A 23,800-nucleotide genomic window follows, 5' to 3' on the forward strand; every position below is an offset into this window, starting at 1 on the left:
GAATTGAGTAATAGGAACCTTCCTCATCAAATATTTTCCACATACAAAAAAATATTATCATCAAATGGAAGATAACTTAGACATGACATAACTTCTAAATTGCTATTATGACTTAGACATGACATAACTTCTAAGTCGCTATTAATTTCACCCTTATTATCACTTTAGATATCATATGACAGGATTGATTTTTATTAATCATTCTACAATGTTGAGTTCATATTGGCTGTCATCAACTTGTTGTCTCCACTTGACAAGATTTATGCTTCTATGTCATTATTAACTTCAAGATTCCACTCTTTTAGTTATTCTACTTCTATTAAATAATATAAAACTCATAGTTGCTAGAATCATAGAACATAATTCACATATAAATCAATTCAATTCTTACATATGAAACAAAAATGAAAAATTATTTGGTTTGATATGAATCCTTCTAAAAAAAGAAAGCCCATTAAAAGTTAAATTTAACCAATTAAAATTATAAATATTTCATTAAGAAATTAAGTTAAATGCAATATATTAGAAATTAAACCAATTTAGTATAATAAAAAATATGAAATGACATACAATAGAAGCATTAAGTTTGCCCGGACTAAAATCTTAAAATTAAAAAAATATATATATCAAAAAATCTTATCAAGTTATGAAACAAAGTTGATGATAGCCAATACAATCGTGACACCTAATAATAATTTAGAAGAATTAATCTTGTAAATTAATAAATAAATTGGCAATAAAGGTGACATCGTGACTTAAGAGCATAATAAGTTTTCTTACATTTGATTCCAATAATTTATCGCTGTCAAAACCATTTGATGAAAAAAAATTCTATTGCTTATTTCCTTAGTAGAATAAAATAAAATAAACAATAGTCTATACATTTCAAAATATGAACTTATATATTTTTTATGATCAAACTTACTCCATATTGTTAAAGCCAAAGTGGAATCTCTAAAATGTCAAGGCACTTATCTAGGGACCTTCTAAAAATATTTTAAGAACCATTATTTGAAGATGTGGAAGGGTAGAGTTTATCTTCCTTTTCACATCTATCTCTTTTAACACACCTATTCTATTATGCTATTAAATGAAATATTATATTACTTTATAGACTTTTAGATATCAAAACTATTCTAAGTAAAATAAAATTATTTTTGAGCATATTTTCTAATATTTTATGTGAACCTTATAATTCATAATTCCTCAAAATGATTCATGATATAAATTCCAATTTGACAACGTTGTTCATAAATTGTCGGGAAGTGAATAGAAGACTATATATTGAGAGATGAATAAACAAGCACAACATGTCTACATCCTCAAAGTTGTTGATCTATGAATCCATGAATTTTCCAGCTTGAAAGAGCTCACAACTCCTAGAATTATGATAGGCAATAAAAAGAAAAGAAGAAGTTTGACAGTTGTATTTGCTAGAAGTTTGGATACCAAATCGATTACCAACTATCTCATCATGACCCAGTCCCAAGCTCCTGTAGCTACTGTCCAGGTTAGTAAGAATAGGAGCATGGCAAAAGTGAATATGAGTGAGCCTAAAGTTAGAATTTCAGCTTCAAAATAAACTTAAAGATTCACAAATGTAACAAAGATTATGTTGTGATGGAGTCACTGGTTGATTTAAATTAGTCATATATACTGCTAGCTGTAAAGGTCTAGGGCCTGTCTGAAAAACTAAATAAACAATGCCCCAAAAAAAAGTATTTTATTAATATTTGATTGCTATAAATGTTTATTATTGAGTTATCTATGAGATGTTGAATGTTGTGTTTAAATTTTGATATTATCTCGTGAAACGTCTGATGCTTATCGAGTAAAAGTTGATTTAGAATTAAGTGAAATCCATCATGGCAGGATCAAGTAGTTTAAACTAATCTAATTTGGATTTATTTTGATCAGTTTAAAATTAAATCAAATTTATATATAGAATAATTTAGTTCGTTAATAGTAGTATATTTTATATAGTTAAAAATTATAATTTATTTATTTATTTATTTTATCTTTCTTAATAATTTATTTTTTCTCTCTATGTTTAGGTGATGGACGGATGAAGAAGGGAAAAAGAAAGATGATCATTCTTAAAGAGCTTAAGAATTTTTTTCTCTATTTACCTTGTGAAATTTACCTTGTAAAGAGATGAAGGAAAGAAAAAAAAAAGTAACCATCCTTAAAGAGATTAAAGAGGTTTTTTCTCTTTATTTACCTTCATGGACAGACAGAGGGGAAAATTTAATGAATGGAAGGGAAAAAATTAACAAAGAAAACAAATTAATGGATGAAAGATGGGGGAAAAATTAACAAGCTTAAGAAATCTAAAATTTAAAATTAAACAAAAAAGGAAACTGAAAAAAAAAATTTAAAAACACAAGTCGTGGTGGTCTCGCGATGTCGGTCAATGTGCGGAACAATAAATTTCGCCCATGTTGACTGACACAACTCGGTATTTAATACCTTGGTTCTAAACAGGTGAGCAAGCAAACCCTAACGCCTAAACAAGGGTTTACTTTCAGTTATTCTAATTTCTAAGGACTTAATCTTATATTTAAAAATGAAGAAAATATAAGCAGAAAAGTAGAAAGACATATACAAAGTAGAAAATAAAGTTCCCATGATCTTTTTTGTAATTCTTTGAAGTGTTTTTCTTCCTTAAAATAGTGAAGCACAGGTTAGGAAGTATCATTCCTGTTGCATGTACCATAACAATGGTCAACTTAGAAGGATAATAAAAATGTGTAATGTCTTGGTATGAAGCTTACAAAGGAACAAGAAATAACCTGTATTTTGAACATCATCTTTATTTGCCACTGATGACAAAAATGCTTTGGCAGTACTAGAGAAAGCTACACCATGTTCCCGTTGTTGAATTTTAAAAGTTGAAGTCTCTAAAATACCACAAGTAATCCCTGGAGTACATATAATATAAGAACTATTAAGACAAAATAAAATAAACAAATAAATAAAAGAATAACTAATTGATAATAATTGTAAAATTCTTTTAAGTTTGATTTCAAAGAGTAAGCACACGATTAAAGGCATGCATATCCATGTAAAACATCAGAGTTAAGTAACTACACATTTGTGCTTCCTCATTGAAGTATCAGAACAAAATTTTATGCAGTTGCAACAGTTTGACCAATTAACACTGAGGTAATATCAAAATATTCATCAGTTATAACATGAGCTACTAACACAGTCAACATGCCAAAGATAGCATTCTCTATAAAAGCAAAAGAAAATGCTACAAACTAGGGAATAATTAGGATGCAAAGTACTATTTGGAACTCATGAATCTTCACCGTTCACAAAGTAGTGTGCAAACACAATATCTTTTGAAAGATTTTAGTATTAATGATTCAAATGACAAATTCTTGACAGTACGTGTTGTTTTTGGTTGATCATGAACAACTGCTGTATATATCAAAAGTGAGACTTTGTCCATTACAACTTGCTAGTGACTAAGTGCAAAAACAAATCAACATCAAGGATAGAGAAATACTCTTAGTATTGTGGTTGTAGGCTCATCTAAAACCAATATATATTAATTAAATAAGTTATCTATATCCTTCACCTATAGCTCTCTGAAAGCTGAGTGAGTGCAAAATAGCTCCAAAATTAGACAAAAGATTAAATCATGAAAGAAATTAGTCACCTCTAACATTGCCAACAAGGGGCGAATGAAAGCAAAGTGGTTGTGTAGAATCATCATTAGTCGATGAGTCCACCATGCCAAGGAAAGGATTTCGCACGAAGCTGGAAGAAGCAGCAGGACTCAACCGCAAGGAGAGTTCATAAATCCTTCTTCTGCCGATACTCATCATCATCACTACCAATTGATGATTTGTTGATCTGCAATCACCACTATAGAAGCAATAGGGATATACCATAGTATCAGACCCAAACCATAAATTGAACAGAAAATACTTCAAGCCACTAGTTCCCTAATCGAACATTTGATTTCTATAATTGCAATTCTAAATATTTATAAAAAACCAAGAATATGCAATTCTAAAATTGTACTAATTGTAAGTCGCTTGAATATTTTAAAAGTCTAATATAAGTTGCAACTTGTAAATCATACACCTCTAATATGAAAATTTAACAACTTACATTAGTTACATAGTTATCACAATACAAGTCAAGTTATAAAGGTATTAAAGCATTCATGGCCATCATAACATCTAAAGTATCAAAAGTTAAAAACTTCCATCAAAACATAAGAATCAAAACTATGCATAAACCATAAATAACAATCAAAATATAATCATTAAACCTAAGAAAAACATAACTACCAAAAACATCTTCACTATCAACAGTTTATAACTTCCATTAAATTATAGCCATGAAACCCATCCAAATTATATGTAACCATACATAACTATTCATGAATTTATTAGCCACTTGATACCACTTATCAAAATTTAATTCTTAGCAAAATGGTCTCAATTTTTAATATATTTATACTGTAACAATAGAGGAAACACGAAAAATTCATTTCACCTAACATATTTAGTTGTTAATTCATTTATTCACAAGCTTTCATTTCTTTGACAACACAAAGCAATTAAAAAAGAACCAAAAGAAACAGAGAATTCTCCTAAACTTTGACCAACTGAAGGCGTGACTCAATGTCCAAAGCAACATGAAAACGCCACATTCTAAAGCTAAATTGGCATTCATTAATAAAGTAAAACACAAACCGTTTAACTTTTTTGCTTTTTTGAAAAAAAAAATCCATTGAATCAATTCAAAATAGAGATTACAGAGTAATATACCAGATTGGACGGGAGCAGACAGCAGTCAAAGACCAACAGCACGTTGACCCACGGAGTTATGCGCCTGCGAACTGCGGAGAACGGGATAACTGACACGAGATCCCCGAGGCTCGGAGGACAGTGGTCGACCGCCGAAACCTTTGGAAATTTAGGAACGCCGGCGGCGGCGTGCGGCGTGGATGGCGAAAGTCGTGCGGCGTGGAACGAGTCGAACGAGAACGAGGGAAGCGGGATTAGGGTTCTGGGATAAAATTAAATTGCAAATTAAGGTTTTATCTTTATTATTATCAAATCAATGAGGGTAAAATTGAAACGGCGTAACATTTTTCCTAAATTTCTAAATTATCAAAAACCCATTTTTCCATTTTAATTATTTATTAAAATTCATGGCCAACTTCTTGTTGAAGTCCATCCGACCTATTCGAGTCAACTCTAACCCGTTGGATCAAGTGAACTCAAATAATCTCTAATGAATAATTCTTGAGTTGACTCAGGTCAAGTCAACTCAAATAATCTATTGACCAGTTGAAAATATTATTGAGGATATTGTTAATAGAATTTAAGCATGTTAATCATTTTTGCATGTTAATCATTTTTGCAATTACCTTTGAACTACCGCAAAGTTATAGTTTCTTAAAATTATTAAACAACATCTAAATGAATATATGTTTTTATTAGGTTCACTCATTTTAAATTTAAAATTCTTTAATTGAGCCTTTGATTTTGCCTAATTAGATGATCCAAAAGGGTAAATTTAGGAGCTTATCCAATATTCACGCACAAAGTGGTAAGTGCAAAGACAATATTTGATAAGATTTATTAACATATAATTTGCATCGATATCCATCCTTGACCATTTGACAATTAATGGACTTGGATAGATTGGCGTTAAGCATATGTTGATGTCTATCCTTTGATTGTTCAACAGTTAGGGAATTCAACGGCCAAACATAACAAGGTGGTTTGTGAATTTATTATTGGAAATGTGAATAGAAATAAGAGTGATGGATGAAAACGGTCTCCCACATGCATGGGAGTTTAGTCTCACATCCAGAGATGAATGATTTGATGATTGATTTATAATAAATCATAATTATTAAAGTTGTGAACATATATGGGGAAGAGGTTCTCTTTTATGTGTGGATCTATAGGGGATGCAAATTTAGGATTCAGATTGTATTGAAATCAAGTTACTCATATTCGAGCATGATTTACTCATATTAAGTGTCAAATTAAAGGAATTGTGCCAAATACACACCTCAACATCTTTATTTCCCATACTTGAACTTGATTCTCCCACTTAGCTAGGTTGGATGACTACACTGCGGCACTGCCCTAGCAGCGTAGTCATCCAACCTTTCCAATTTGAGTTCAACAAATCAATACTATCTCCGTGGATCAGATAAAACTAAATATTTTATATTTAGTAATTTTATAATTTTTATTATCTCTAGTAAATATCTACAATATTTATTAATATTGGAATTATGTTGATGTTGATTCTTCAAAGTGCTTGAGAACGTCAATGCTTCTAAACATAATCAAATGATATATGTGAATTTATATAGATCCATTGGCTCCACGGTGAGATGAAAGGAGGTAAATCAGGTACTGTGCAACCTCCTAAGTAGGAAGAATTTTTGCGATAGCCACAATCAAACCTTTGCTCATTAATGCAAGTTTACCACTTAGGTACCAACTCAGCTACGATTTAGGGGCGAACTTTTCCCAATATTGATCCTTTGACGGATCAACCATTAGGTGATCAAGATTAGGGGTGAGCAACAATTCGGTTAAACCGAATAAACCGACCGAACCGACCGAATTAAAAAATTCGGTTCGGTTATTTCGGAAATTCGGTTATTTTTTCTATAAAAATCGGTTAATTCGGTTCAGTTTCGGTTTTAAAGTTTATTATTCGGTTAAATCGAATAGACCGAATAAACCGAATTATTCAAAATTTAAAAAATAATTTATAAATTTTAAATAACTAAATTTATAAATCCCTAATTAATTAATAAAATTTTTATAATATTTAAAAAATTCGGTTAATTCGGTTAAAAACCGAATTAACCGATAAAATATCGGTTCGGTTTATTCGGTTTTTATTGGAAAATTCGGTCGGTTCGGTTGGTTTAAAAAAAAATCGGTTTATTCGATTTTCGGTTTATTCGGTTCGGTTCGATTCGGTTTTAACCGAATGATCTTTTGACGGATCCCTGATCAAGATGGCAACAAAAGAAGATAATCTATGAAATTATTATCATTTATTTGTCCGTATGGATCCTTGAAAATGTAATTGATTAATTCTTCAACCTTGGACAAATTTTATTTGTTAAATTTTCATGTTTTTACTAATTTTAAAATGGTAAAAGAGTTTAAAACCAATCTATCCTTCAAAACATCATAATATTGAATTTATAAAATGATAAAAGTGCATTTTATGATTATAGAAATTGTTTATAAATATTAATTTTATGTTTTTTGCTATATTTTATAATTTTAAAATAAAATTATATTCTAATATTATTTCTAAAAATTTGAAAATTCTTTTTTGATGTTTTTATGGAATTTTAAAAGAAAATAAGAAATTGATTGATGAGGGGATTAGTAATATTGAGACCTGGTCAACCTAGACTCCATGTTCCAACTCGGTTAAAAGTGATGGGAGTTGGCTGAGTTCAAGAGTGGTATTCAAAGTAAATTAATGAAATCGAGTATGCACCAAGAGAAGTCGGTATGTTTGTAGGGAACTCATAGTATTCTAGGGGTGTAATCGAACAGATACAAGCTAAATAGTAAGATGTTCAAGCTCGGCTTAGTTGGTTTTTCCCTAAATTCGAGCTTAGCTCGAGTTCAATCTGAGCTTTAATTCTTAAGCTCAAGCTCAGTTCGTAATAAAATTAAATAGTTCCCAAATGATTCGAATTTGATTTAAAAATAACTCATTTAAAAATTAAACGAACTTAATTCGAGCTCGACTCATTAACATATCATTTTCAGATCATTAAATAAGCTCGAGTTCTAGCTCGTTAGACACATATTGATAAGATAAAATTTAGAAAGGGGAAAAAATCCAAAAAAAACAGGGTTGTTTTGCTTTTTAATTTTAATTATTAAGATATTATTATCTTTATAAATCATGTGATATTTAATTATATATATAATTAAGATAAATAAGCTTTTAACGAATATGTTGCGAACCTCTTAATGAATACGTTCATAAGCCTCTAAATAAACATATTCACGAGTTTACGAACCAAATACTGTTAATCTCAAATTCGAATAATTCGATAATATTTTCGAACTTGAAATCAAGCTCGAGCTCAACTTGTTAACTAAATCAAACGAATTTTTTTTGAAGCAAGACCCGAATAGTTCATGAGCGATTTGACTCATTTACACCCTTAGTATTTAGGATCATTTCATCTATTTGAGATTTAAGGGACTCGACATCAGAGGTAGGCCATCTAAGTCAGCAGAAGCTTGATTTGACAAGAAATTCAATTAAAACTTGGATTCGATAGAGCGAGGGGTATATTAATTATAGAAAATATATCAAATAAGTAGTGGAAGTATATACGAGGAAAGGTGTGCCAGTTACAAATACAAGAAGAGACAATAGTTATAGACGCTCTCATGATATAGCTGAGTTAGTTACGATGTAACAAAGTTGCAGAAGAGGACAAGGGTTCAAATCCTCGCAAACCCAGGCAATACCTTTCTGCGTCATGATCAACTGCAATTTCTCGATTTACCTCCTCATAGATGATCGTAGACCCGACCGTATGAGATCGCTAAGGTGGTAGATTCCACCTTTATGCAGAAGACAATAGTTATAGGCATGAAAGTTAATTACCTAGTCGAAATTATGCCAAAATACATAAGGGACACTACTATTCCTTACATTTGAAGAGTCACAGCAGCTGGAGTTAAAGAACATCAGATAATGAAAAGTCAGGTATTTTCTTTCTCTATAAAAGATATTTGCTCCAGTGGCCGAAGGAAGGCATACTCATATGAAAAACTACTATTTCTCCGTTCATTTCTCTGTTCACTTCTCTAGTTCTGACTGGAGCGTCGAGGGGCCACGCCAAGGTACACCTCCCCCCTCTAACCTCATGTTAATACTTTCTATAGAGAAGACAAGTCCGTCGTTCGCCATATTTTGAAAGATATCAAATTAGGTCACCGACTATCGAGTCAACTACTGTTGACTCGCTAATAGATGACTCATCAATAACTGGCTCATCAATACCTGATTCGCTAAAACTTGATTAATTGAAAATCAACTCGGTTGAAGGACAATAGTTGATTCATCAAGAAAGACGACTAGAGACAACTTGACAGGGAGTTGACCCATCCCTCGTTCTTGGACCATAACAACGATTTATATAATATAATATAATATAATATAATATAATATAATATAATATGATACAATACAATATAATATAATGCACTTGATAAAAAACAAAAGTGGAAAATATTTATAAAAGAAAACAAGTAGAGGATATATTACATGAGTAAAAAAGCTAAATAGAAATTTTCATTGTCTTATAATTTATTGCTTTTTAAAAATGCACTTAGAGTTTTAAAATCTTCATTTACCCTCTATAAATTTGATATATTGTCAACATGCCGTCATCTTTTAATTAGGTCAAATTAAATATAATTTATAAATCAATTTTCGTTCTATAAATTTAAGATTTTTAATATTTTTGAAATGACAAAGTCATATTACAACAAGTGTTAAAGCAAACTAAGAATCCAACAAATACATAACTTTTAAAATTTTAACTATAAGTTGATTGTAAATTAACTTGAGATCATTTTATGTTGCAGATATATTAAGTTTAGGGAGAAAATTGATTCATAAATTTGCTTAACCTCTCTAAATTTAAGTTTTTTAAAAAATAAAATTTCTAACATAGAAAATATTAAAATTTTAAATTAACATAATGCAACTATATATTATAACTATTTGCAAATCAACTTGCGAGATTATGAGCATTTTTAGATATCTAACTTTGACAGGAAGTCTTAACTTAAGTCTATGACTTAAGAAATTTCAAAAAACTTAGATTTATTTGGAGCAAACTGAACGATAAGAGATAAATTCAAAAATCAACTTGCACCTTAAACATGATGAAACGTTAATGACTAAGGGATATTTTAGCAATAAATTCAAACTAGAAGGTGTAAAATAATAATTTTAAAAATCTAGAGTATTTCAGAAAATCCTTCCAACTACATGGGGCAAAATGAAAACTTTCTAGACAAATGTAGGATAAAAATAAAATACACAACCCATGTGACAAAAGGTGAAGTCATCACCTTAGCGGCCCCTCTCGTGCAGTTCCTCACTATCTGAAAAGAGATAAATCACATAAAATACACAAACCAAACAAGAAAGAGATTGAGAGAACGAACGGGAACAAAGAAGCATTAGAGCTACACATTTGGAATGGGTGAGTAGTAGGATGAACGCCAAGGGTTCATGGCTAAAATAAAGCAAAGTTGTCAGAATAGTGGTCACCTCCATGCTAGTCTAACAATCAGGGCCAGATAACGTGTGTCAATCAACATCTAACACTAGTATCAACAGAGTAACTGACATAATTAGCAAAGGTATCAACATGATAGGAATCAGAGCATCACAAGATCAACAGAAGTAGCAACAGAATAGCATTAGATCATGTCAAAGGTAAACTAGGTCATCAAAGGTCAACTAGGTTAATAGCAGGAGCAACAGGATAGTTATTAGATCATATCAAGGGTCAACTAGCAAGTAGCAAGCAACAGGTATCACAAGGTATCAACAAGATAAGCATCATTAGTAACAAGAGTATCGACAAGATAGATAAAAGCAACATACAAGAGATCATATTAAGGTCAAAGATAAGTATCAAGCCATGAATCAAGCAACGACTATGATAAGAATAGTAATAAAGTAATCGTGCACTACGAAAGGAGGACCTGTATTGACCAAACACAGGAGTACCCACTTGATCAGATGATCATAGACAACTAGAACCCCCAGAAATACAAGACTGCAAATAAGTCAAGGTCTTGCAAAAGGATAAACAATATCCTTAATTACAATCATTAAACTAATAGCATGGATCAAGGTCAAACCTAACCAATCAACCAACCCTCCAACAAAGGTATCATTTATAAGCTCTAGCATGGATAAAGTCCAACATCAAAAATTCTTAACTAATTAATAGCAACTCCCATCAACAGATCCATGCTAATCTATCTACCCAACAAGTTACAATCCATAAATTTAATCAATTCCTCCCTACCGAACCTTCCAAATCCAAGCTACCAACATCAACTCTATTACTAATCAAGAACAACCAATTTAGAATTAACAAAAGCTTACCTCAACGGAGCCCTAGAACCTCTCCTTCTTGCTGCCGTAACCCAACCGAAATCCAACCGAACCAACTAAACTATGGAGAGGAAAACAATCCAAGATTAGGGAAGATTCAAGGCCAATCTAATGAGATTCAACCCAAAAAGCCCTAAGGATTTAGGTCTCGGCTTACCTTCTTCTCCTTCTCCGATTTGTCACCGCCCGATCCGCCTCTACCTTGCGAGCCAAACCACCTTCCGGCGAGAACCCTAGCCCCGATCGGTGCTAGCTTTGGTTCGCCGACTCCCTTAGCTCCAAACCGTAACTCCTCTCGTCAGCGCCGGCAAAGATGAAGAAAGCCAGATTGCGGCGCTGATCGAGAAGCTAGACTTGTGTCGCCGGTTGGGAAAACGAAAATCGCTGCTCCTCTAGCCTCTCCAGCTCCGGCGTCGGCCCTCCTTTCACTCGGCTTCGGCGGAAACAACGCGAACAAGGTTGCGTCGGCGCGATGAGGAAGAACCAGAGGAGATGCTCGCGGCTTGGAGGAGGTAATCGCGATTCCTGTAGTTTCTTATAGGATTCTTAACGGGTTGCGGAGGCTAAATCCAATAGCCCTATTGATTAACCCTAAAGGCATTAGGTTTTTGTTAATCAAGCCCCATCATCATCAGCTTTATTTAGTTAACCTCCCAAAATTAAAGTTAAGGCTATTTACAATTTACCCCTTTAAGTTTCGGTATTTTACATTATCCACTTTTCTAAGTAAGTATCGTCCAATTGAGGATCACACTTAATTATATTTAAGAATAGTAAATTTGTTCCAAAAAATATAATATAGATTTTGCTAGATGCATAGATAGTAGAAAGTTCACCTCATGTTATGTCTTCATATTGGTGGGATGGGCTATATCATGGAAAAACGTTAAACAGCTACTAATAGCCACTTCCACTATGGAAGTATAATTTATAATCTGCTACAAAACTTTCAACTAGGGATATGGTTGCAGAACTTCATCACAGCATTACAAATCGTCGATGGTGTTGATAAGTCGTTGAAGATCAATTGTGATAATAAATCCATAGAACTATATTCAAAGAACAATCATAGCTCATCGAAATCTAAACACATCAATATTAAATTTCTACCGATAAAAAAAAAGAGTTTAGAGTGGTCAAGTGTGGATAGAGTACATTAGTATAAATTTTATGATTGCAACTCCACTCATCAAGGGTTTGCAACCAAGATGTTTCTTGTGCATGTTGCATATGGAGGTTCTTTTATTGGGTGAAGTACTTGTTTAGTAGGAGTCGTATTTATGTTTATTATTTTATGGCTCTATATAATGAACACTTTTGTTATTATATATATATATATACAATATTTCTATCCTGCGCTCTAACCCCATCTGCACTCGTGCGCACCATCCCGCTCCCGCCACCGTCACCGCCTCGTCCGGCCACTGTCGGCAGCAGGAGAGAGTGCATTCGACGCGCCAGTCGCCGGCGCACCGTCCGACATCGGATTCCGGCCGGATAGTGGTCGGAATCCGACGAATTCGACCAAAAACTGTTGAATCCCACTGGCAGCCACTGTTGGCCATGATTCGGCCGATTTTCGACCAAATCACGGTCGGAGACCGGTCGAGGAAGGACTGCCCGGCGCCGGCGGTCCTTCCTCGGCTGGTCTCCGACCGTGATTTGGCCGGAAACTGATCGAATCACGGCCAACAGTGGCTGCCAGCGGGATTCAGCAGTTTCCGACCGAATTCGTCGGATTCCGACCACTATCCGGCCGGAATCCGGTGCCGGGATGTGCGTCGGCGAGCTGCGCGTCCATTGGGTGTGATGTGGCGGCCGGACGACGAAGCGGCTTTGCCGACAGCGACGATGGGTTGGGTGGGAGCGCGCGAGGAGCCGGGGTAAGGACCGTAGGGTAGCAGAACTGTGTATATATATATATATATGTTCATTTTTCACATATAATTTCTTGTTTATTGCAATAGTAATGAATTTTAATTACCATTTTGAAATAAAGATATCATATTTACTAATTAATGCAGTTTAGCATTCAATGTAGTAAATATGATATGGACACTAGTTTGAGTAATAAAGAATAGGTCATGGTTTACGACTATAATTTAATTTAAGATATTTGTAAACATGACCTTGAGCCTTTTAATTTTATTTGGGTCATTAGGAAGATCAGTTGAGAATGTGCATGTGCAAATCACTTTTTATATAATTTTCATGTTATACATCCACATCATATCTATATCATCAATGAAGTTAGTATTTTGATTACTGTGAGACTTGTTACAGTTATAGTAGCTATGACTCATTAAGTCCTTGTTGATGGAATTAACGGACTAAATTATTTAAGAGGGGTATTTTTACTCACAAAAATTGACGTTGTTACATCAATCCAAACTGATCACTTATGATAGTTAAATTATAATATTTATAAAATCTGTATATTATAAGAAATAAAATTGTTTTAAAATCACTTATATGTGTCATCTCTAATGAAGGAGACTTCAGAGTTAAAATCAACCTAAGAAAATAAGTTTGTTCTTACAAAAGTAATTAAGAATAATAACACAAAAATATTATGAAAGCCAAATTAACATGATTGTTATTGAAAACTAAATAATCAACAATCTCACACAAGCTAAATTAAAGAAGACAGAATAGCGAACATCTCCAGGCTCCAAAGGCCCAAAGCTTTTTTCTAAAATTGTTCATCAATCCAAACTGAGAGATCGAGTTTTGTCTTTAAAGTCGAGACACAATCATCGAGCTAGTGACCCATCTTCCTGTGGAGAAAGATCCAAACGGCAAGATTACATAATTTTGCATACTTTATAAAATGCTAAATCATTTTCAAATGTTCATTTATTTCATGTCGACAAAGTAGATAATAAATAATTTAGTATGAAAATATATATATCAAAAATGAATATTACCTAAAATAAGGGGTGAGAGAATCCTTATTGCTCTCGTCATCCCAATCCAAATTGCTCCACCAAGTTTGCTCACCTTTAATCTCTTTTAATATTCTGCTCTTCAATATTTCAGTCCCAAATGGTAATTTTTTGAGCCTTGGGCAAAAGACCACAATTATATATTCCAAGGAGAGAAAATGGAGTGGTTGTTCTGCAATGCGATGCAGTTTATTCATGCCAATCAAAGTCAACATCTTGATGCCAAAGCTAGAATGGGAGTTCCCAACATTACTTATTAGTTCCTCCATTTCTGAACAACTTTTTATGTGTAGAAGATTAAGACATGGCAGTTCCAGAACCCAAGAAACATCCTTCAACTCGTAGCATTGAAAAATAAATAGGTCACGAAGGTTGTTGAACCCAGCTCCATTCAACCTAATTTTTTCCACTTGTTCTATTTTTTCAAATGTCAGAGTCTTCAAACATCTGAAACGTGATTCGCAGCTCACGCCTGCATTCATTGTTAATTTGTCTCCCTGAACATGTGAAATTTCTAGTTTCTCAAGGTTGTCAGTTACTCTGCGGCTCCATTGTAAAGTGCCCAAATCATCCTCACCACTTGATCCGAACAAAGTGAGGTCCCATACAGAAACATTTGGTAACATGCCCAATTTGTTGAGATTAGCTGAATCAATGACAATTTTCAAACTTAATTGGTGGCGTCCTTTGAAACATTTCAGCTCATTCAACCACAAATCATCTACAGGACGTCTTCCTATTTCCAACCACTTGAGCATTGATAAATTAGATATTGCTCCATTGGGTACGGTATTAATATAAGTACTCCATAGAAGCAAGTACTCTAATTTACAAAGGCACCCAAACTCAAGCGGTAAACTACTAATAAAAGTGTGGGACAAGTTTAAATATTGAAGCTCAGTTAAGCTACAAATCTCCATTGGAAGCCCAATTATCAAACAACCAGAGAGATCCAAGTATGTTAAATGAGGCATTCTTGCTAACAAACTCGAAGGCATCCACACATAATTTTTACATAGGAGAATCAACATGGAAAGTTTTGGAAAAGAAGAAGTTCCATACTCTGGTAAAGGAAAATCACGGTTCCACACGAATAATGCTCGCTCTGCCTCCTGCCATTCCTCCTGTCTAGGAAAATTATGCAAACCAATTTCAGCTTTTACAATCCATTTTCTTCCATTCCCCTTTAACTTAGAGATCATCAATAATGCCATGTCTCGGATGACGTCATGCATTTTGACATGTTTAGCCTCATAATAAAACTCATGTCTAGAGGAGTGCTCTAGTAAGGATGCATCCATGAGAACTTCCAAATAGTAGCATCCTTTGGCGAAAGCTTCATTGATCACATTAAATTCACGGATTATGCCACAACCTATCCAATAAGGTATCAATTGTTCAAATTTGTGGATCTCATAATCTTCAGGCCACAAAGCACAACACAAAAGGCATTCTCTTATCGAGTCATTTTTTAAACTATCGTAGCTTAGCTTGAAGGCTTTATACATTATAACTGAATCTTCTTCTGAAAGATCAATGGCTGTCCACTCATGTTCATCCCTTATTTGACGGAGAACGCCATTCCAAACTTCCAAAGATTTTCTCCCTAACATGGCCCGGGCAACGGTGATAAGAGCGAGTGGAAGACCTGCACATTCTTTAGCAAGTTCTTGAGCACAAGAGTTGATTCCTCTATCTGAGTTGAGAACATCCCCATCGCTATTCTCCTTAAAGAGTTGCCATGCTTTTTCTAGATCTAGGCAGTTGACTTTGATCTTCTTTTCTGCTTTCATTCGTGCACACACTGTCTCGTTGCGGGTTGTAAACACCACAACTTTGCGCGGCTGCTGTTGGCTTTGCTCAGTAGCCGAGTGTGCCATGCCCAATAGTTGAAGATCCAAATGTTCCCAAATGTCATCAAGAAGTAGCAAGCAATTTCTATTCTTCAAATAGCTAAACAACTTTTCACCACAATTTGGTTCATTGTCACTCTCCTGTAGTGTTTTCAGCCCTAGACTATTAGCAATATCCATTTGGAGCCTTTTCAATTGACATTCTTTGGAGGCCACAACCCAAATGACATGATCAAATATTCTATGATTATAATAGTGTTGCTGGATGCTCTTCAACATGGTGGTCTTACCGACACCACCCATTCCGTAGATGCCTATGATGTTGATTTTTCCACCATTGATGTAGCCCACAATGTCCTCCACATAGGAATCGATCCCAATAGGCGGCCGGTGTGAGATGGGAAGCATCACGGTGGGTTCCGGAGGCCCAACTGTCGCAATCGGATCTAGTGCACCAAGCTTGGCTCATCAATTCATTAGCCTCGCCAAGCTTCTTCACCACTCTTCTGATGATGGAGCAGCAGTTTGATGACTCTCTGATAGGAACTTGATCTTGTACTTGCTGTGATTGACTCGACGTGCCGCCAGTTTGGTTGAAGCAATTGCAACTGAAGCAATCTAACGAAACAAAGCAGTAGACGAAAAAACTTGTTTTCTTCTCTTTCTTATTGATAAAAGTAACCTAATGAAGCAATATAATTAGCATGAAAAGGTAAAAAGGTATATACGAGAGAATACTCACTGATACTTTGGAAATCCTGGTTGATATCAATCACTTGGCCTTCCAATTCCTCCACCTCCCGTAGCCACTGGTTCACTTTGCTGGTCGGAATCTTCCCCTCGCGCTCCTCATCGTTGATCTGCTTCTTGATGTCGTCCCTTTTGCCTCTCAATCTTGTCATTTCCTTTTCCAATTTCTTGATGCCAGTCTTTGGCCTGCCCAGTTTCAGCGATGCCCACAGCTCGCTCAGGCAACCGTTGACGTCTACGTTGAGATTTAGTTTAATGAATGCCATGGATGAGGAGAAGCTCTAACTTGCCAATCAATTAGCAATATGGATAAGTAGTTTCTTTGTTCTCGTCACTGTAAAGAGGGGATGGCGGACTGTAATAGGAGATGATTTAATATATCTATATATTCTCACTCAATCACTAATCAACTTAGGCGGTTCCTCTTTGTCTGGTTTGATCTATGAAGGCAAGTTATGCTAATGAATTCCATCCATCTAATTTATTTGTCTAACTTTATTACAACTAGGGGAGTAATACAATAAAATTAAATTAGAATTCAATTTAATGGCCGGCTTAATTAAGTATTTCATTTGTCTGTATCAAAATGGTCATATTGTTGAAACATATGTTATCAAATATTTAAATCACAAGTTTTTCTTTTAAATATCTCAATCATACATCAGCATTACTAACTCTTCCTCATAATCTATTTCTGATCCCACAAATGCTTCGCAACTTGCATGAGATACCGAGGGAGATTCCGTTGAGGAAGACAACACGGTTGAGGACTCTAAATCCACTAAATCTATCTCCTTCCAATTTTCCAATCCTAGGGGGTAGGGAATAAGTGTACCCCTTAGGATTTTTTTTTACATCATGTTAGAAGCACTTGAAAGAAAGTTAAATTTGATTGATTATTCTAGAAATTTAAGTCCATGGATGAACATTTTTGAAAACTTGGATTACCCTTAGCAATGGAACCTAGAATGATGAAATTGAGATAATGTGATTTTTCTACCTAGTGAGGTTAACCATTTTATGTGATGCACTTAAGTGATTGTCAATCTAGAACTTGCTTGTAATCTTTCAAGGCTACAATATCTATGATGGGTCCACATTTATTTAGGTTTAAAAATTTCTCCCATAAACCATACAACTTCATGCTTCATCCATGTTTAGCCATTTTCAATTGATATTTTTCACCCCCATTTTCGGTTCAATTTTCATGCTCTCTTGGACATGGGTATTTTCGAATGTTATTAATGTTCTTTTGCCCGAGACGGTCAAAGATTTAAGTGTGGGGGAGGAGGTGTGAAATTTTGAAAAAAAAAAAATTTTGAGAAAAGAATGAGAAGTGTGCCAAATTGGGATTGTTTGTGCCAATTTTGGATTGTAGCAAGGTGTCAATGAGAGTTTTACTTGAAGCAATTCAGATCTTCATCATTATGTGATGCTACGATGGTTTTTATAAGGATACATGAAGATGTGAATTTTTCCAAAAGAAGGAAGTTGCAAATGCCCAAAGTATGCCCAGTGCCGGCTTTAGGCATAGGCCATTAAGGCCTATGCCTAGGGCCCCAAATTTAGAGGGGCCCATTATATATATATTAATTATTATATATATATATATATAATTAAGAGAATAGAAAAATATTAAAATAATTTTATTGGATTTTGGAAAGATTAGATTTTGAAAAGATTTTGCATGATCATTGAGTTTTGTAAAGATTTGGTATGATTCCAATATATTTAATATTATTTAATTTTTAAAATTTTAATTTATTAGCTTCTTTATATTCTCTCCTTCCTTCCTTATTAACATAAGGACCTATTTTACTCAACTTCAAAATTTTTTCTTAGTTGATAGCTTATTTTCTCTCCTCAAAACATTTCCGAGATCATCACAAGGGGTGTAAGGAGAGGAACGATCAGAATAAAAAGTCTTTGTTGCAGATTTTTTTGGTGATCTTAAGACCTAAAGGTATCACCTTCCTCATTTCCTTTTGAAATCTTTTTTTTATGCTTCTGTTAATTTTTTATTTTCTTATCAATGATTTTTATTGTAAACTTATAATCTTGTCAATTCACATTAGAATTTCATCTTTATTCTAAATATTTCATTTTTATTCTCAAAATTTTAGATTTTTTTATTCTGAATATTTCATATTTATTTACTAAATTACTCTCATATTTTAATTATGATGAAATTTCATTTATATAATAATTCTAGTTTCAAATTTTGCAGATCATTTGTCGAACTTTGAAATATCATTAGATTAAAATTATAAGATATAAATTAGGTTTTATTATTATTATTTAATTTTAAAATAATATTTATTTTATATAAAAGCTAGAAAATTTAATTTTATATAAAAAATTTATTTTTAAAATTAATATTTTAATTTATTTTAAAAAAAATTTAAATCCACCAATGTCTCAAGTTCGAATAAAAAATGATGAGAGAAATTTTTTTTAAATAATAATAATTATTAAAAAAAATTTCGCCTAGGGCCTCTAGGAGGCTTGAGCCGCCCCTGAGTATGCCAAGCAAGATGTGAAAATGAGTAATTCTAACTTCTCATTGGTTTCTTTGCTTTTGAATTGCTAAATTGAGTTGATATCAGAATGCATTGAGTCATGTTAGCAATATAATGCATTGATGAGTTATTTTGAGGGTTTTCCTGTGCTAAGAAGCTATTAACGGTTTAAAGAAGTGCTAATGTTGCATCTATGATCAGTGATCACAGTTTGAAAAGAAGAAAAAAAATGTTGAAAAAAAAACAGTTTGAAGTTGTTTTGCTTGGATTTTCTTCAACAAATCAATTGAAATTCATTTGGAGAATTAGGATGGAAATGCAAGAACTTGTGAAGCAAGATCAAGTCAGATCAGATTGAGAAAAAAATTCAGAAAAAAGCAGAAAACAAAAAAAAAGGAAGAAAAAAATGATGTTGAATGTTTCAAGGCGAGTGTATCAAGAATCTGATCAGTGATTGAAGCACAGTGAAGCCCACTTCATTTCAGTTGCTTTCTAAACAACAAATTTAGATATCAAGTTGTCCAGAGTGTTGAAGGCAGCAAAAGGAAAATCAAAAACCAAAACAGAAAAAAAATCAGAAAACCAGAAAAAATAGTTTAATTTTTCCAGCCGGTTCTATAATTTTTGAGGGACTGATCTGAATCTAAATTGCACAGAAATTTGCATGGATATTAGCATTAGTAATCAAGCTTCATGATGGAAAAAGAATGGAGGGAAAATAGCAAGAAACAAGAGAGAACAAGCCAAATTTCAGATTCAATTTCAATAATTTTCAAAATTAAACGTGCCAATGATACATTGAAATTTCGGATTCGTGAGAGGTGATTTTTGGTTTCTGATAATTGAATGCTATTTTTTAGCTCTTGTAAAATCTAGATGTGAAAGAATTGGACTCAATTCGAAGGGAAAATACAAAATGGCACATTGGTGGTGATGAAGAGAAGAAAAGAAAAGAAATGAAGGAAGATTTGTATCAAGGAGAGGAGTCTCAAGAGTTTAACTCATCCTTGGTTCATGGATCTGAAAACCACACTGAAACAAATGGAATACAAGAGAAATTAGGAAGGATGGCAAGGTTCATTGATAACATTTACTTATGCTCATGTCTGTTGGGTCCAAAAGAATGCATATATCTCCACAATAGCATGATATTGTCCACTTTGGGCCTAAGCCCTCATGGCTTTGCTCTTGGGCTCTCCCCAAAAGGCCTCATACCAATGGAGATACTTTCCATCCTTTTAACCCCATGATCTTTTCCATGTGCTTTAGATGTGGGACTATGTTTGCACCCTTGCAACCCAACAATCCCCCCCTCAAACAAAGGACCACAGGCCCCCCTGAATCCTCGACCCACCAGGACTTTTTCACCTAGCCACAACTAGGACTTTTTGCCCCTCGGTTCACCCGACCTACTAGGACTTTCACCTAGCCGCAACTAGGACTTTTTGCCCCTCGGTCCACCCGACCTACTAGGACTTTCACCTGGTGTCTGGTCCTCTTGATTCAAACACGGGAGCACTCACTTCCTTTGTTTTTCAAGGTTCAAAGCACATGGTTAGATCTGGATCATGGCTCATCCGGCGGTTAGTCCGGTGAAGAGCGGTCTCGCTCTGATACCACTTGTTGGGTCCAAAAGAATGCATGTATCTCCACAATAGCATGATATTGTCCACTTTGGGCCTAAGCCCTCATGGCTTTGCTCTTGGGCTCTCCCCAAAAGGCCTCATACCAATGGAGATACTTTCCATCCTTTTAACCCCATGATCTTTTCCATGTGCTTTAGATGTGGGACTATGTTTGCACCCTTGCAACCCAACAATGTCTACTACGTCATTTACTTTGCCCTTAAAAACTCTTTTCTCTTGAATTTGTCTTTCTACATTTTCTAATTCCTTTGTTTCAATTCTTGCTTCCTTGCATTTTTGATAAGCCTAATAGATGTGGATTCCAAATTAAGGATGGTAGTGGATGTTGAAGATCGTGAGATGGCTAGAGGGGGGGTGAATAGCCCTTTCTTTTCAAAATCGAATGTTTTTCTCCTACAAAAGGTTAGTACGCGCAACGGAATAGAAGAAAAACAACTAATAAACACAAATACAATACAAACGCAAGGATATACGAGGTTCGGGGATAACTTGCCCCTACTCCTCGGCGTGTCCGTAAGGTGGATGAAGCCTTGATCTTCGGTAGATCACACCCCGGCAGAAACCGACTAAATAATACCTCCTTCTCGGTGGAGAAACCTCTCCACAAACAATCTCACGAATAGAAGTTAAGTGCAGAGATTATAAGAAGGAGAGTGTTGAGGCTAATATCACAAAGAACTTACAGCAGCACAGAGCCTCAACACAATCAAGCAGACCAAGAGTAGGAGCACCAGCTCCTTGCACCACTGCCTGCCTGAGCTTCAAAGAAGATCGATGAACGCGAGGAAGCAGAGAGCACAACTAGCACAAGCACAGCGTTAGGGTTTCAGCGTAAGTGATTGCTCTCCTCTTCTTCCTCTCTTCCTTTTAGTTGCTTGTTCAAACGGACTCTGAGTCCACTGCACCATGATCAGTCTGAGCCACTGAGCTTACTAGCACCATGCTCTCCTCTCAGCCCACTCACTGATCGCCTTCCCGTGCAGCTCAGATCTCGCCATTGTCGTTTACCTGAGAAAACCAAACACGACAACCTGCACCGATGGAAAGCTAAGCCTTGACCCTCCTAATCTTCATTCAAATTCAAACTACACCTGCAATCTCCACAGATGATTAGCACAGCAAAATCAGAAGAATTAGAACAATCAGAAATCAGAAATCAGAGCAGGTCGCGATCAGAGACACCTTAATCGATCGAATAATCGATTAACTATCGTGATTGTTCCTCAGTAAAGCATGTAATCGATCGAACAATCGATTACTCATGCTCTTAATCGATCAACCGATCGATTAAAGCACGGTAATCGATCAGGTGATCGATTACCAGACGCTAATCCGATTTCTCACCAAAGCATGTAATCGATCACCCGATCGATCACAATTCATCATAATCGATTAACTAATCGATTATGCCACGTTCTATGGGTTTTGCGAATTGTCACAGAGAACTCGGTAATCGATCAGCAGATCGATTAACACATTAACACGCGTCTCACAGAATGATCTGTAATCGATCACCAGATCGATTAAAGATCTGTAATCGATCAGATGATCGATTAACACACTCAACCTTGGTTAATCGACTCACTGATCGATTAAACCAGGCTTAAAACATTAAATCTCGATCAGGTTAACTTGGGTCTCACCCGAGCCAACCGTGCTGGATCACGTAATCGAAGAACAGGCTACCAGGCCTCCTCTGTTACTGATCCGGTCCGAGGACAGGCTACCAAGCCTTCTCGGACCATAGTCCGGTACAGAGAACGAGCTACCAAGCCCTCTCTGACCTAGTCCGGTACAGAGAACGAGCTACCGAGCCCTCTCTGACCTAGTCAGGAGAACGAGCTACCAAGCCCTCTCCAACTCCATCCGATCCAGAGAACGAGCTACCGAGCCCTCTCTGACTCAGTCCAGAGAACGAGCTACCGAGCCCTCTCCGACTCAAATCGGTCCAGAGAACGAGCTACTGAGCCCTCTCTGACCTAATCCGGAGAACGAGCTACCGAGCCCTCTCCGATCCTATCCGGTCGAGAGAACGAGCTACCGAGCCCTCTCTGACCTAATCCGGAGAACGAGCTACCGAGCCCTCTCCAATCTCATTCTGTAATCGATCAATCTGAATATGAACTTAAATCGTTGTCAATATCAAAACAACAATCAGGACAAAATTGCATCAACAGTGGAGAGTAGAAAGCAAGCAAGCCTATAGAAGTGCATGAAACTTAAGTTGCTTGAGTGAGCCCTACTTTACTTTGATCATGAATTAGAATTAAGGTGAGAGCCACTGATTTTATTCATTGAAAATAACCTCGTGAGATTTAGTGTGATGCATTTATCTCAATTAATCATGAAGGGTGAAATTTGCTATGTGGTTAACCAAGTACAAGGGTCTAGTCCATGGGTTTAAGCTTTTGAGACTCTGCAACTTAGATAATTCTCTTTTAATTATTTCTAATCATGATTAAGAATGATCTAAGGGGGGTACGATCTTAGTTTATTTTGTTGGCTTGAGCGAGACACTCAAAGGTAAGTGTGGGGGAATTTGATAAGTTAGGGTTTGTATGCATTTTAATCGATTCATTTTTGGATTTTTACGTGAAAATAAATTGCATAATGAATCGATTTGATCATGTTTGTGCTATATTACATAAATTGAGATTTGATTATAATTTACATGATTTAATGGCAAAATTTTGTATTAATTGATATTAATTGATTGTAGGGTTCAAATCGGACCAAACTCGAGCTCAATCGCGATCGAATCGAGCCAATTTGCCTAAATTGATCAAGCCCACATGGAGGATATGACTTAACTCAAGTTTGATCAAAATTCTTGAATTTTTCACAAACCCTAGGCTGCCCTAAACCCCAAATCAGAGATGCACCGTTGGATCAAAAATCAA

At 35.0% G+C, this 23,800-nt stretch overlaps 1 protein-coding gene, 1 long non-coding RNA gene and 1 pseudogene across 2 annotated transcripts in view; all 3 read right to left on the reverse strand.

Annotated features, from left to right (window-relative positions):
* The window catches only part of LOC141830973 (uncharacterized), a 31,096-nt gene extending 26,146 nt beyond the window's left edge, over positions 1–4,950 (reverse strand). The window contains exons 1-3 of the mRNA XM_074718428.1: positions 4,791–4,950; positions 3,668–3,876; positions 2,793–2,921 (exon numbers count right to left, since the gene is read on the reverse strand). Coding sequence (XP_074574529.1) covers positions 2,793–2,921; positions 3,668–3,839 — 301 coding nt within the window. The 5' untranslated portion in view covers positions 3,840–3,876; positions 4,791–4,950. The remainder of the gene's footprint in view (positions 1–2,792; positions 2,922–3,667; positions 3,877–4,790) is intronic.
* The window catches only part of LOC141830976 (uncharacterized), a 44,594-nt gene extending 32,915 nt beyond the window's left edge, over positions 1–11,679 (reverse strand). Inside the window, exons 1-2 of the long non-coding RNA XR_012602004.1 lie at positions 11,345–11,679; positions 11,179–11,248 (exon numbers count right to left, since the gene is read on the reverse strand). This is a non-coding gene — a long non-coding RNA (uncharacterized LOC141830976). The remainder of the gene's footprint in view (positions 1–11,178; positions 11,249–11,344) is intronic.
* Positions 11,680–14,110: 2,431 nt separating this feature from the next.
* Positions 14,111–17,001, reverse strand: LOC141831151 (putative disease resistance protein At1g61300; annotated as a pseudogene).
* Between the last annotated feature and the right edge of the window lie 6,799 nt (positions 17,002–23,800).

Source organism: Curcuma longa, chromosome 6 (genome assembly GCF_044706935.1).
Source record: "Curcuma longa cultivar G26 ecotype Majalengka, Jawa Barat chromosome 6, ITB_CL_G26_1.1, whole genome shotgun sequence".
NCBI classification, from domain to species: Eukaryota; Viridiplantae; Streptophyta; class Magnoliopsida; order Zingiberales; family Zingiberaceae; genus Curcuma; species Curcuma longa.